This window comes from Tiliqua scincoides, chromosome 8 (assembly GCF_035046505.1).
Source record: "Tiliqua scincoides isolate rTilSci1 chromosome 8, rTilSci1.hap2, whole genome shotgun sequence".
In the NCBI taxonomy this organism is placed as follows: domain Eukaryota; kingdom Metazoa; phylum Chordata; class Lepidosauria; order Squamata; family Scincidae; genus Tiliqua; species Tiliqua scincoides.
This window is the reverse complement of record NC_089828.1, coordinates 42,369,037-42,381,987: the sequence shown is the minus strand read 5'-3', so window position 1 is coordinate 42,381,987 and position 12,951 is coordinate 42,369,037. Positions and strand designations below refer to the sequence as shown.

Below are 12,951 nucleotides of genomic sequence, written 5' to 3'. Positions count from 1 at the left end.
TGTCAAGGGAGGAGATACATGTCCACCTTAAACATGCAGGCATATGCTCTTGTCTGCGTGCTTTATTTCATATTTGGAGATGTGCGTCTCCCCTAAATAGTTAAATAATCGCTGCAGCAACTGCCAGTGCATCTCCGAGAGCCTGAACAGCTCTTGGTGGTGGTCTTTCCCTGTGATCCACTCTTCAAGGGAAATGTGAGAGTGCCTTTGCATAATGGAGGGTCTTCCCTCCCTCTCTTAACTTCTTTGTGTCCATTAAAAGCATCATCAGAACCTCAGCCTGATGCCTTGGAGTTCTTGAGCAAGCAAAAGTGCCTGGAGTCTCTGGCTGCACTTCGCCATGCAAAGTGGTTCCAGGTGAGACCCTGTCTGGGGAGGTCTGGAATGCATAACACAACAGGGTGAGCATGCTGGCTTTTCTAACTGAGCAGGAGAAGTGATCAAGTGGGTGCTGCTTCCTGGATGCAAATCTCCTGTTGTGGGTGTGTGTTTTGTTTTTTTCAAAGATAGGCTATTGTGACTGGTGTTGAGAGAGTCACCACTGTATCTGTTTTCTCTTTACAAAGGCCCGAGCGAATGGTCTGCAGTCATGTGTGATCATCATCAGGGTTTTGCGGGATCTTTGCCAGCGGGTGCCAACGTGGGCTGCCCTTCCAGAATGGGTAAGGAATTGAAATCTCGGAGAGTGACATTGTTCCTGCCTTCCTGTCCCTCTGACCTGTGCATCTGTCTGTTTCTCATCATTCTGGAGCCATCTATCCATCTGCCCTTCCCTCCCTAAGCATAATTTATTGTCCTGTCTGCTTGCTTCTTGAATGACTTGCACCACTGACTTGGCAATCAGCAGTCACTCACCTGCATGTAAATCAGCATTGGTAAGGTACTGCACTCCTGCAGTGATTGAATCCTGAAAGACAGGGATGATTACATTTCCCCTTGCAATCCTGTATGTTCCCTTTTACTTAAAGAGAAAGGAGGATCACCCAGTCTTTCAGAAAGGGCATTCCCTATTGCCAGGGGAACTGCTGTGCACTTGAGAAGTGTTTCCAACACCTGTCCAGGTATCCCATAGGAAAGAGCAGTGAACTCCAGTGGGAACTTCACACCAAGCTACTATTGGCTATATGTAAATCTTTTAGATTTCCTGTGTAATTTCTCACAGTAAAGCTAGAGTAGAATCCATGCTGTTTCATGCAAACGTTGCATATCAAAGAACCATACAGTGAAGGTATTGCATGGGATTGCCTGCTCATGTCTGAGCCTGCCCATTCATGAGGCTGTACTGTATATGTGGAGGGGGTACCTTCATGTTGGGAGATTAAGAAGCTGACAACCTGAGGCAGGTCCTTTTCAGCAGTGGCACCTCAATTTGTGGAACATACTCTTCAGAAATACTGGCCTGGCACCTATTCTTGTATCTTATCCCAAAGCTGATGAAAGCAACAATATCCTTCACATTAGTTATCTGTGGTTGTAGTTCAGTAGCAGTTGTTCGGTCTTTTGAGGTGGTTTTTATTTTTATTAGTCCATTCCAAGCAGTTGTAGGTTACTTTATGTGGAATGATGCTACAGGAATATTTTAAAACCTATGGAAGTTATTTTCTAGTGTTAAAACACTTGTTTCATGTGTTTTGCCTTCTTTGAATTGCCTAAATCTCTACCCCTCCCTCCACAGGCTATGGAGCTCCTGGTTGAAAGGGCCCTGAGCAGTGCCACAGGGCCCTTGGGTCCTGGTGAGGCCATGCGACGGGTGCTGGAATGCATTGCCACGGGAATGCTCCTGGCAGGTCAGTTTTGCATGAGTGCATATGCAAAATCTCTCTAAGCAGTTGTTGAGGGTGACTGCTTTCTTGTAGCTGACTTACAAGCATCTTCATCTGCTAGCTGGGATGCAAGTGCTGTATTGAAGGGCAGGTTGGAGGTAGAGGAAGAGTGTAAATCAGGAATGCATGTTTTGTCATAAACTGGAAAACACCCAATGACTGAGGGGTTGGATCGGAGGCACAGAAATAGAATATCATAAGAACAGCCCCACTGGATCAGGCCATAGGCCCATCTAGTCCAGCTTCCTGTATCTCACAGCGGCCCACCAAATGCCCCAGGGAGCACACCAAATAACAAGAGAACTGCATCCTGGTATCCTCCCTTGCATCTGACATAGCCCATTTCTAAAATCAGGAGGTTGCACATACACATCATGGCTTGTAACCCGTAATGGATTTTTCCTCCAGAAACATGTCCAATCCCCTTTTAAAGGCATCCAGGCCAGATGTCGTCACCACATCCTGTGGCAAGGAGTTCCACAGACCAACCACACGATGAGTAAAGAAATATTTTCTTTTGTCTGTCCTGACTCTCCCAACACTCAATTTTAGTGGATGTCCCCTGGTTCTGGTGTTATGTGAGAGTGTAAAGAGCATCTCTCTATCCACTCTATCCTTCCCATGCATAATTTTGTATGTCTCAATCATGTCCCCCCTCAGGCGTCTCTTTTCTAGGCTGAAGAGGCCCAAATGCCCTAGCCTTTCCTCATAAGGAATCATCTTAGTTGCACCTTTTCCATTTCCACTATGTCTTTTTTGAGATGTGGCGACCAGAACTGGACACAATACTCCAGGTGTGGCCTTACCATCGATTTGTACAAAGGCATTATAATATTAGCTGTATTGTTCTCAATACCTTTTCTAATGATCCCAAGCATAGAATTGGCCTTCTTTACTGCCGCTGCAAGATCTCTCTCCTGATCTGTCACAGACAGCTCAGAACCCATTAGCCTATATGTGAAGTTTTGGTTTTTTACCCCAATGTGCATGACTTTACACTTACTGACATTGAAATGCATCTGCCATTTTGCTGCTTATTCTGCCAGTTTGGAGAGATCTTTCTGGAGCTCCTCACAATCATTTCTGGTCTTCACCATTCAGAAACGTTTGGTGTCATCTGCAAACTTAGCCACTTCACTGCTCAACCCTGTCTCCAGGTCATTTATGAAGAGGTTGAAGAGCACCGGTCCCAGGACAGATCCTTGGGGCAAACTGCTTTTCACCTCTCTCCATTGTGAAAATTGCCCATTGACACCCACTCTCTGTTTCCTGGTCTTCAACCAGGCCTCAATCCACGAGAGGACCTGCCCTCTAATTCCCTGACTGTGGAGTTTTTTCAGTAGCCTTTGGTGAAGGACCGTGTCGAACGCCTTCTGAAAGGCAAGATATATAATGTCCACGGGTTCTCCCGAATCACATGCCTGTTGACTTCTTCAAAGAATTCCAAAAGGTTTGTAAGGCAAGACTTACCCTTACAGAAGCCATGCTAATTCTCCCTCACCAAGGCCTGTTCGTCTATGTGTTTTGAGATTCTATCTTTGATGAGGCATTCCACCATCTTACTCGGTATAGGCTGACTGGCCTATAGTTTCCCGGGTCCCCCCTCTTTCCCTTTTTAAAGATTGGTATGACATTTGTTATCCTCCAGTCCTCTGGTACTGTGGCCGTTTTGAGGGACAAATTGCATATTTTAGTCAAGAGATCAGTAACTTCATTCTTCAATTCCTTAATAACTCTTGGGTGGATGCCATCAGGGCCCGGTGGCTTATTGATCTTTAATTTATCAATGAGGTCTGAAACATCTTCTCTTTTAACCTCTGTCAGACTTAATTCCTTGGTCAGGAGTGGCCGTTCGGGCAGCGGTATCTGCCCGAGGTCTTCTGCCATGAAGACAGATGCAAAGAACTCATTCAATTTCTCTGCCATCTCTAAGTCTCCTTTTATCTCCCCTTTCCCTCCCTCACCATCCAGAGGGCCAACCGCTTCTCTGGCAGGTTTCTTGCTTCTAACATATTTGAAGAAACTTTTATTATTCCCCTTAATGCTGCTGGCCATGTGTTCCTCATAGTCTCTCTTGGCCTCCCGTATCACCTTCTTACATTTCTTTTGCCACAGTTTATGTTGCTTTTTATTCTCCTCATTAGGGCAAGACTTCCATTTACAGCCTCTCTAACTTGGCTGGTTAGCCATGCTGGCACCCTCCTGGACTTAGTCGAGCCCTTCTTCCTTTGCGGTATACACTTCCGCAGGGCCTCTATTACTGTTGATTTGAGCAACTTTCATGCTCTCTGTAGAGACTGGACTCTTTTTACCTTCCCTTTCAACCCCCTTCTAACCATCCTCCTCATTTGAGGGAAGTCCGCTCGTCGGAAGTCAAGGGTTTTTGTGAGAGATTTGCCCGGTATTCTTCCCCCGACATGCATGTCGAAACAGATCATAGCATGATCACTGTTCCCCAATGGTTCAGTAACACTGATATCTCTAACCAGGTCCTGAGTACCACACAATATTAAATCCAGAGTCACCTGTCCTCTGGTAGGCTCCACGACTAGCTGCTCTAAGGCACAGTCATTTAGCATGTCAAGGAATCTGGTCTCCTTTTCGTGACCAGAACACAAATTGACCCAGTCAATATGAGGATAATTGAAGTTCCCCATGATTACAACCCTGTCCCTCCTTGTCACCTCCCTGATCTGTTTCCTCATTTCAAGGTCCCCTTCCGGTTTCTGGTCTGGACGACGATAGTACACCCTCAGTATTACATCACTCCTCAGGCCTGGTAATTTAACCCATAGAGATTCTATGGAGTCGGACCTGCCTTCAATCTCTACTTTGCTGGATTCTGTCCCTTCCTTTACGTAAACGGCCACCCCACCTCCAACACGCCCCTCCCTGTCCCTCCTGTAAAGTTTATAGCCCGGGATTGCGGTATCCCACTGATTCTCCACATTCCACCAGGTTTCCATTATGCCCACTATGTCAATGTTTTCCCTTGTCACCAGACATTCCAGTTCTCCCATCTTCGCTCGGAGACTTCGGGCATTTGCATAAAAGGATTTGTACATGGACTGCCCAGGATGGGCTGCTTATTAGCTCCTTTATCCCTGAATCATCTCATTGTGCTAAACTGTCTATCACATCCCATCACGCTACCATTCCCAGTTTCTTCTCCTACTCTGCCTTTACCTTGTTGTTCTCTAACCTCCCCATCCTCGTCCCATAGGGATGAGGAGTCCCGAACCGGATGCCCCTCGGCTCCTGTCGACTTTCCCCCAGGGATCAGTTTAAAAGCTGTTCTGCCACCTTTTTAATGTTATGTGCCAGCAGTCTGGTTCCATTCTGGTTCAAGTGAAGCCCATCCCTCTTGTACAGGCCCCGCTTATCCCAAAACGTTCCCCAGTGCCTAACAAATCTAAACCCCTCCTCCCTACACCACCATCTCATCCATGCATTGAGACCCCTGATCTCCGCCTGCCTAGCTGCCCCTGCGCGTGGACAATATCACAATGGAAGAAGATGTAGCTGCTTTTTTGCACTACATGGTAGGGCAAATGACTGTGGTTTTTAAGGGTGAAGAATTGACTTTGAAAACCATATGCAGAATTAAAATTATGATTGGGCCAGCTAATATCAGCATCTGTGGTGATCAGAAGGATGGAAGCCCTGGTGCTGGTGCCACCCCACCCTTTTGCCCGATCTTCCCCATGCCACAGTCAAAGACTGTGGACTCATAGCCACCATGAGGACTAGATCAGTAGAAAGAAACTGTCCTTTGAAGATTCTGTACCAGTTACATGGAGGATTCCCCTCCAAATCTTGCCACGGGTGCAAGAGGACTGAGGCAAGACTTTGTCAGAGTTCAGCTGACAACAGGCAGGCAAAGAGTTAAAATAGCCATTAAAACACACACACACAAAAAGGGGAGGTGGGTGGGTGGCTAATACAAAGGAGGGAAGTATAAACAAGCAGGCTTGGAAAATGGCCTGGGCACTGTAAATTTTGTGGTGTGGATCTTAGCAAAAACACAAATAAGTGATTATAGGAAAACTTAAAAGCAAAATTTTCTAACATTCAATGGGCCCTGCCTGTACTCCCATGGCCTTAGCATGCCTGACACCATTGCAACTTTCTTATCCTCAGTGAGATGGTCAGAACTGGCCATGCATAGATTTAGTCTAAGATAGTCAGATCAGAACACATTAGACCATCCTTGACCTTAAGCTACCCAAGTTCAATGAAGTCTTAAGTCTGTCAAAATGGTTTGTTTATGACATTGCTATCTGCCTTCTGACCTTAGTTGTCAGGTAGACTTGGATGTCCTTTCAGCTGGTACATGCCAGTCTAAGCAGATGGACTGGCTAGGGGCTATTTTGGGGTATGGGCTGGATCACACCAGACTATCGTTGGCACAAAACCACGTCAGATAATGAATTCTAGTTCCGGTTAGCTGGTTTATGTCAAATCATTATTTGTCAATTCAGAGCTTCCTTAAAGACGGTGTGAACATGTTTGTCTTTCCTATCTACTTTGTGCATGTGATAAATGTGTTGAATTTGGGGTGTCACATATCCTTGGTAGCTTCTACAGCAGATTGTTCATTACTCTTATAAGATGCTTGTAAAAATAAAGGTTACAGAAGGTTTTATTTCCCCCACATTTGAAATCCTTAATTAGAATTTTTACAAAGCTCACACAATTGCTTTTGAACCACTTAGTTTTGGTCTGTGGTTCTGAAATTCTGAGTTGTCACTGCTGAATTTTTTCTGCTTAAGGGCTAAAATCCACAGTTTGGTTTTCGGAACACAAGTTTAAAACCAGCATTTTCAGCAACTTTGCAAATTCTGTTTCCAGGTGTGTTTGTTGATTCTCTGAAGCTGAGCAAGGTCCAATCACGAGGTTGTGATGTGTTAGCCCTGAGCTTTAACTTGCTGGATAGAAGCAACCACAGAACCCCATAAATTCTTCCATGAGCAGTCTAAATGTGGTGTTTTTTTTGGGGGGGGGGGAATTCTTTGTGCTCTGGCTTTGACTAGTTAGAATTACATAAGACTGTGAATTCCATTCACCTGAGAATCTTTGCTTTCAGTTTTTTTTTTGGGGGGGGGGGAAGACATATTTCTAGTCCTTACCAGCTGTGGACCACTGCAGCCCCTCACATGGGGCAGAGCTCCGCGATGGTGCCCCCCGCACGCTTTCGCCGCCCCCCTACTCACCAGAGGCTCACGGAGCCTTGCGCAACCTCCTCCCACACTGGGGAAAGCTCTGAGGTTCCCTGGTACTATAAACTGTGCTTCCTGCAAACTGAAAGCAGTTTCCGCCCCGTTGGAGCTTCTGCGGGGGCCAAAGTGGAGGCACTGAACAGGGTTACAAGACTCTGTATATGTATGAGGTCACAGTCAGCAACAGTCACAACCCTGATTCTCCTTTATAACTGCTGTAGGTTCTCTCCTGTGGGATTGGAAGCCCTAAAGTAATAGAGTTTCATTGTTCAAAGTAATGCACTGAGCAAGACAAAGAAAATAATGGTTGCTGTGTAGAAGTGTGTATGTGTACACACACCTACCTATATGTAACAAACGCTGCCATTCGTTCTTGCCTCCAGATGGCCCAGGACTTCAGGACCCATGTGAAAAGGAGCCAGTGGATGCCTTACAGAGCATGGCCCGTCAACAGCGAGAGGATGTCACCGCCAGCAGCCAGGTGAATGCTACCTCCTTGACCTCCAGTAGAAACAAATCATTTCCATTTAAAACTGCAGGTTTTAGGAACTTAAATCAGAGAACTTACAAATCATTCAGGCACTTGTCAGTGCCTGTGAGCACCCCCTCACTGTAGGTTGGTGCTCAGAGGGCGTGAACATGAGATTGGGCTCATTAAAACTCTTGGTCTCAGTATTCAGCACTACCTGTTCCCCATGTGTTTAGTGCTGGGCAGAGTGGTCCATGGGTTTTGCTTCCTCCTAAAATGATGCATTCCCTTTCTGACTCAAATTCTTGCATTGCTATTTAACTGCCTCTTGTGCCTTAACTGCTCTGTTATGAATGCAGATTGTGAGTTGGCTCATCTCTATTCTTGATCTTCTTGTCTTTTGCCTTTAAGCAGGCAATATTCAAAGAACTGTAAAACTAGACCTGTCAGCCCAACGTGGCTTTAGTCTTTGTTTTTTGTTGTTGTTATAGTAGCCTCCCAGTGGGATGAGTTTCAAAAGCAGTTTGCCATATAGAATCAGATATTGATCACTGACTAGTGAACATTCTCATGGGTGAGCTGAAGCGGTTTTGAGGGGATCTCAGCCTGAACTCCTAACGATGCATCTCCCCTTTCCCAGCATGCTTTGCGGATGCTTGCTTTCCGTCAAATCCACAAAGTCCTTGGCATGGAGCCCTTGTCGTCGTTGAAAAACAGGCCTAGCACATACAACCGGAAAAGGCGATGGGACACAGATGAGGAGACAGAGGGTGAAGGGGATGGCAAGAAGGACAAGAAGGAGGAGGAGGAAGAAGAAGAGGATGGGGCCTAACCATTGTTGCAGGATTGGGATGTTCACATGACTTTACTTTTTTATATATATAAATATATATATAAAATGAATTACTGTTTAGTCTGAATTTTGGTAATTTTAGTGTTTTTCCCTTTAAAACAACATACTGTAGACTGTTTTAATACTGTGCGTCAGTCATTAAAGGGATTTCATCATTCCATAAGAGTGACGTTGCTTCTGCAACAGACCCTTCCGTTCAAAACTCTGCTCCACAAAGATCCTTTCTGCAGCTCCTTTCTGCAGCTCCAAGTGTCAATTAAAGCTGTGTCCTTATAAACCAACAACAAATCCTGCAAATCTAATACTTTTTTTCTTGAGTTTTGAAAGGGAGTTTCATGCAACATAGTGGAGAACACAAACTGATTTGGTCTGCAGTACTGAAAAGCATTTCAGTGTTTAAGCCAAAGTACATCTTGTGTTAAGCACATCACTGACCTTTGTGTGTTTTAATTTTTGTTTGTTAAATAGCAGCAGTGCAGGGGCATACCCCGTGCCCCCACCGTGGTCTGATCTGGATCAGGTTACCCTACAGCTACTACTTAGAAAACCATGCATAGAAGGGTGCTACGAGGGTGTGCTTTGCATAACATGTAGTTTAGCCTGTGGCCTTGGCTGCCAAGCCAAGTCATATAGGACAGAATTTTGAGGAAACTACACTATACTGCATAGTCAGCCTCCTCCAAAACATTTAGTTCAAGCGACCTCATATCCTACAACTGACCACTAAGCTGTGCTCTTCTCTCCCTGCCTCCATGTCATTGGCTGCTACTGGGGTGGCTGGACAGATGCTCAGTATGATGACAGGGCAACAGGGGAAGTTGGAGTATGTGTTATGGAGTAGAGGGAGAACTCACAGGCAGGGAGTCGTTTTTGTGTTTCTTACAATATGTTGTCCTTCTCTTGAGCTGTATGGAAACCAACAGCATGGTAGAACAGTATTAATCTGAGGAGAGGGGGGAATAATTGTGCACTTTGTGAGTTCCCTGTGTGTGAGACATTGATGTAGGGCTGCATAACAGGAAGGCATATTGAGGCTGGGACTACAGGTGCCCCCTGTATCTGTGGGGGTTACATTCTGGGGGCCCCTGTGGATATGGAAACCACAGATATGGGGGAACCTATACAAAATACATTACTCTGTGTGTATACTCTCCCCACGTGCATTACCTTTGTTTTTTTATGAGCGGTAGAATTTTTTACCAGTGGTAGAATGTAACTGAGGAACACAACATGCAGTCAAGCAGCCTGCATGCTCCAGGGAGAAGACTAACCAAAAAAGAAAGCAGGGCATTAACGTTCTGTCTGTCTCTAGCATGCAGACTATCTACCTGCATGTCACATTCCTCAGTTAAGGTAGAAACGGTTAAACAAGTAAATGTGTGCTTCCACTGCTAATAAGGAAAAACAAAGGTAATGGGTGTGGGGGGGCTGTAGGGAGGGGCTTTCACTTACCACCAGTAAGTGAAACTGCAAATACCAGATCCACTGATATGTTGGGGGAGGGGAATGCCTGTAGTACTAAATAAGAAGTTGGCTCATGAGTCAATATGGGGTGAAAAGAAACTGCAAATATTGGTTTCCTCTTTATTTGGAGAATGTCAGTGAGTTCTAGCTTCAGGAATTGTTTCTCTAGTTCCAGTTCTAGAATCCCAAATTGTAAGAGAAGTTGTAATAGAAGTGATTGCCTAAGGCATGGTCAGCTGCAGGCTTTCTCTACTCAGAAACAACAGGATTGCACATCAGGCTCATACTTCACTTCCTTCCAAACAATGGATAATTTGATGGAACACAAACTGTGTGCATTATCAAGTGCCTTGTCAAGAGAGGCTGTTGGACAAAAAGCTGCCGCTTTAAAAAAAAAAAAGTTTAACACTGCTGCCTCCTGAGATGGCCCATCTTTCTTTCTACTAGCTGCTTCTCAGCATTGCCCCTTAATCAATGAGAGATTAGTGTGCAGCCATAGTGAATTGCCCCAAGGTGGGCTTTCCTATCCCCTGGTAAGTTAGCAGTCATGTTATGTCACAGGAGGGGCAGGAGAAGGGCATGGACAGGAAAACCAGATGGCCATCCTCTGTGAACCTTGATGCTGCTCCCTTTTGTGGCCTGAGGGGGGAAGCAGCTAAACCAGGACAAACTAGCCTTGTTGGCTTTCCTAAACCATCTGTGGTGTGTTTGAAAATAATGTGTTTATTATAGTGGTGCGCTCTAGGAGCTTGGATTTTTATTACACTCATTTGAATGTATTTCCCAATGCAACATGGAGGTTGGGGAGAGAAATGAAAAGTATGGGAGGGGGACTCTCCCTAAAATAAAGATACCCTGCTTCTTTTGCCTTGTGTAATGTCTAGTGTTTATCCAGGGAGTTGGGGAGGGATGTAAATTCCATCACTTATGGATGGACTGCCAGCTCTTGTCTTCCATTCCCAGTTAGTTATAGGTGGCACTCTTTTCTTAATGCAAACTAGATAGCCTTCCCAAATGCTGCTTCAGTATATGTCCAATGATTCAAGTGATTACTGTATATTTCCTTCTTAGATTATTATTATTATTATTATTATTAACAGTATTGAGCTTTGGAGTTTGTTCTCAGTCCAGCTTGTGCAGGTTAGTTTTAAAGTTTTAGTCCCATCCTCTAATTTCTCATCCTCCTAATTTTGTATCAGTTGAACTATGAGAGTAAAATACATGTGCTCTTTCCCCCTGGTTCTATAAAGAGAGATGGCTACAATAGTGGCCTTGCACAGATTGAGGAAATAAGCTCTTCCGTTGGCAAGAAAGTCCCATCTTTAAAAGGTTGGAAAGATTGCAGGAGAGTTTTCATTAGTTTTTGAGAGTGTGACCTGAGCTAACTAGAAAAACTATACTAAGGTCCTGAGCACAGCACACACAGTGTGCATAGTTCTGAAGCTGCAGTTCCAGCTGCACCCTGCGGTTATCGGTTTATTGAAGTGTTTTGAAATGGGAAGTGTGTGATCACTGTGCAGCTGCTCTAATCCATACTGTAACCATTTTGTTTTGTCTCATTTACACAGCTACATACAATTTTTGTATTGGTTCATTTAGAGAAAAACCTTTTTATTACCAATGAAAATATCACTAACTGGTGGCCAGCAATTAGAGTACAGTGGGCCCTTGGTTTTCACGGGGAATCTTTTCTAGATCCCCCCCACAGATACTGAAATCCTTGGGTAATGAAATCTATGGGGGGTGGGTTTGACTTGGCACCCCAAAACTTACCTGGAGGCCACTCATGGCCTCCCGTCCTCTTCAAATTTCCCAGGGAGGCCTCAGAACACCTCTGGACGCAACAGGAAGTCACTGGAGAAGTGGCTTCCAGTTGTCTCCGGGAGGCCCTCTGCAACGCAGGCTTGGCCTCTGCAGATGCTCAAATCTCACCCTCCAGCGGAGAAGAGTGGGTGGGTAGGGGGCATTGTAGGGAGGAGAGCAGGGCTTTGCCTCGGCTCCTAGCTACCTGATGCTGGCACTGAGACTCCCTTTCCCAACGTTTTCCTTCAATTCTGGACTGCAAAATGGGACTCACATTTTCAGGAGCAAGTCAAACGGGTTTGACATCAGTGCTCCAATAGTAGCATAGGAAGGTGAAGCTACATGTGCCCCCAAAGAACAAATGTTTTTATTAGTTCAATTTTTGTTGCTGAAGGTGTTCAGACTGCTTGAACTGCAGAAGATCAGTCACAGAGGCATCCTCAAGGTAAGGTTCCTTTGTTTCAAGGCTGCATTGCAGCTGCATCAGCACTGAATAGGATTGGGCCCTCTGATTGTCTGCTCATGGTCACCTAATGCTGGTACATGGAAGCACACCTATGCACTTTCCCGTAAAGCAGGAACAGACAACCAATAGATGTACATATATGAGCTACTGAACCAAATGACTAACTGCCAAAGAACTTGGATTTTTTGTTTTGTGTACTTTTAAAAAACAGATTAAAGATAAATTATGTTTAAACAGTGGGACCCGGTGCTAAAAAGTGCTGCACCACAGTGCCTGAAAGGGTTTAGCACTCACTGGAGGGTTTAGCACTCACACTGTGAGTGTGATAGAGAGTACACACTAAATGGTGGTAAACACTAAACCACAGCTCAGTTTTCTGGAAGTTGAATTTTTGGAGCCAGGCTGCTCCAAAGACGGAAAGAACAAAGAGAAGCTTGCTTTGTTATTTATGCAAACACATGGTTTGGATCCTGGAGGAATAAGTTGGGGTGCCTCCATCTAGCATGGAGATGGATGTATAATTCGGCTCACCGAAAGGTTACAAGTACAAAAGGAACAACATTACCTGTGGAAGCCACTGCCTGTAGAGAGGTGATATCTCCAGAGGAGTCAGAAATGAATGCAAAGCTCTGCTATGAAATTCCAGCACAAACATAACAACCATAACAACCTCTGCCATTCTTGCCACCTAACCCAGCCACCAGCCCCTTGGTGTGTGTGAAAGAGCTGAAGCACACAATCTGTTCCCAGGAGACAGGTATTTCAGCAAGAAGCTACTCAGTTAAAGAGTGATGCCTGAAGTGCACTGCACTCTGCACACACTCAGAGGTAACTCCATTTTTGCTTCACACATA

General features: G+C 45.1%; 1 protein-coding gene across 2 annotated transcripts in view; it reads left to right on the top strand.

The window, feature by feature from the left end:
* Positions 1–10,694, top strand: part of LOC136658618 (zinc finger RNA-binding protein-like) — a 45,441-nt gene extending 34,747 nt beyond the window's left edge. For both annotated transcript variants that reach the window (XM_066635398.1, XM_066635397.1), the window contains exons 15-19: positions 263–357; positions 567–662; positions 1,676–1,787; positions 7,426–7,523; positions 8,152–10,694. In XM_066635398.1, the coding sequence (XP_066491495.1) occupies positions 263–357; positions 567–662; positions 1,676–1,787; positions 7,426–7,523; positions 8,152–8,343 (593 nt within the window). In that variant the 3' untranslated portion in view covers positions 8,344–10,694. The remainder of the gene's footprint in view (positions 1–262; positions 358–566; positions 663–1,675; positions 1,788–7,425; positions 7,524–8,151) is intronic.
* Positions 10,695–12,951: the final 2,257 nt, after the last annotated feature.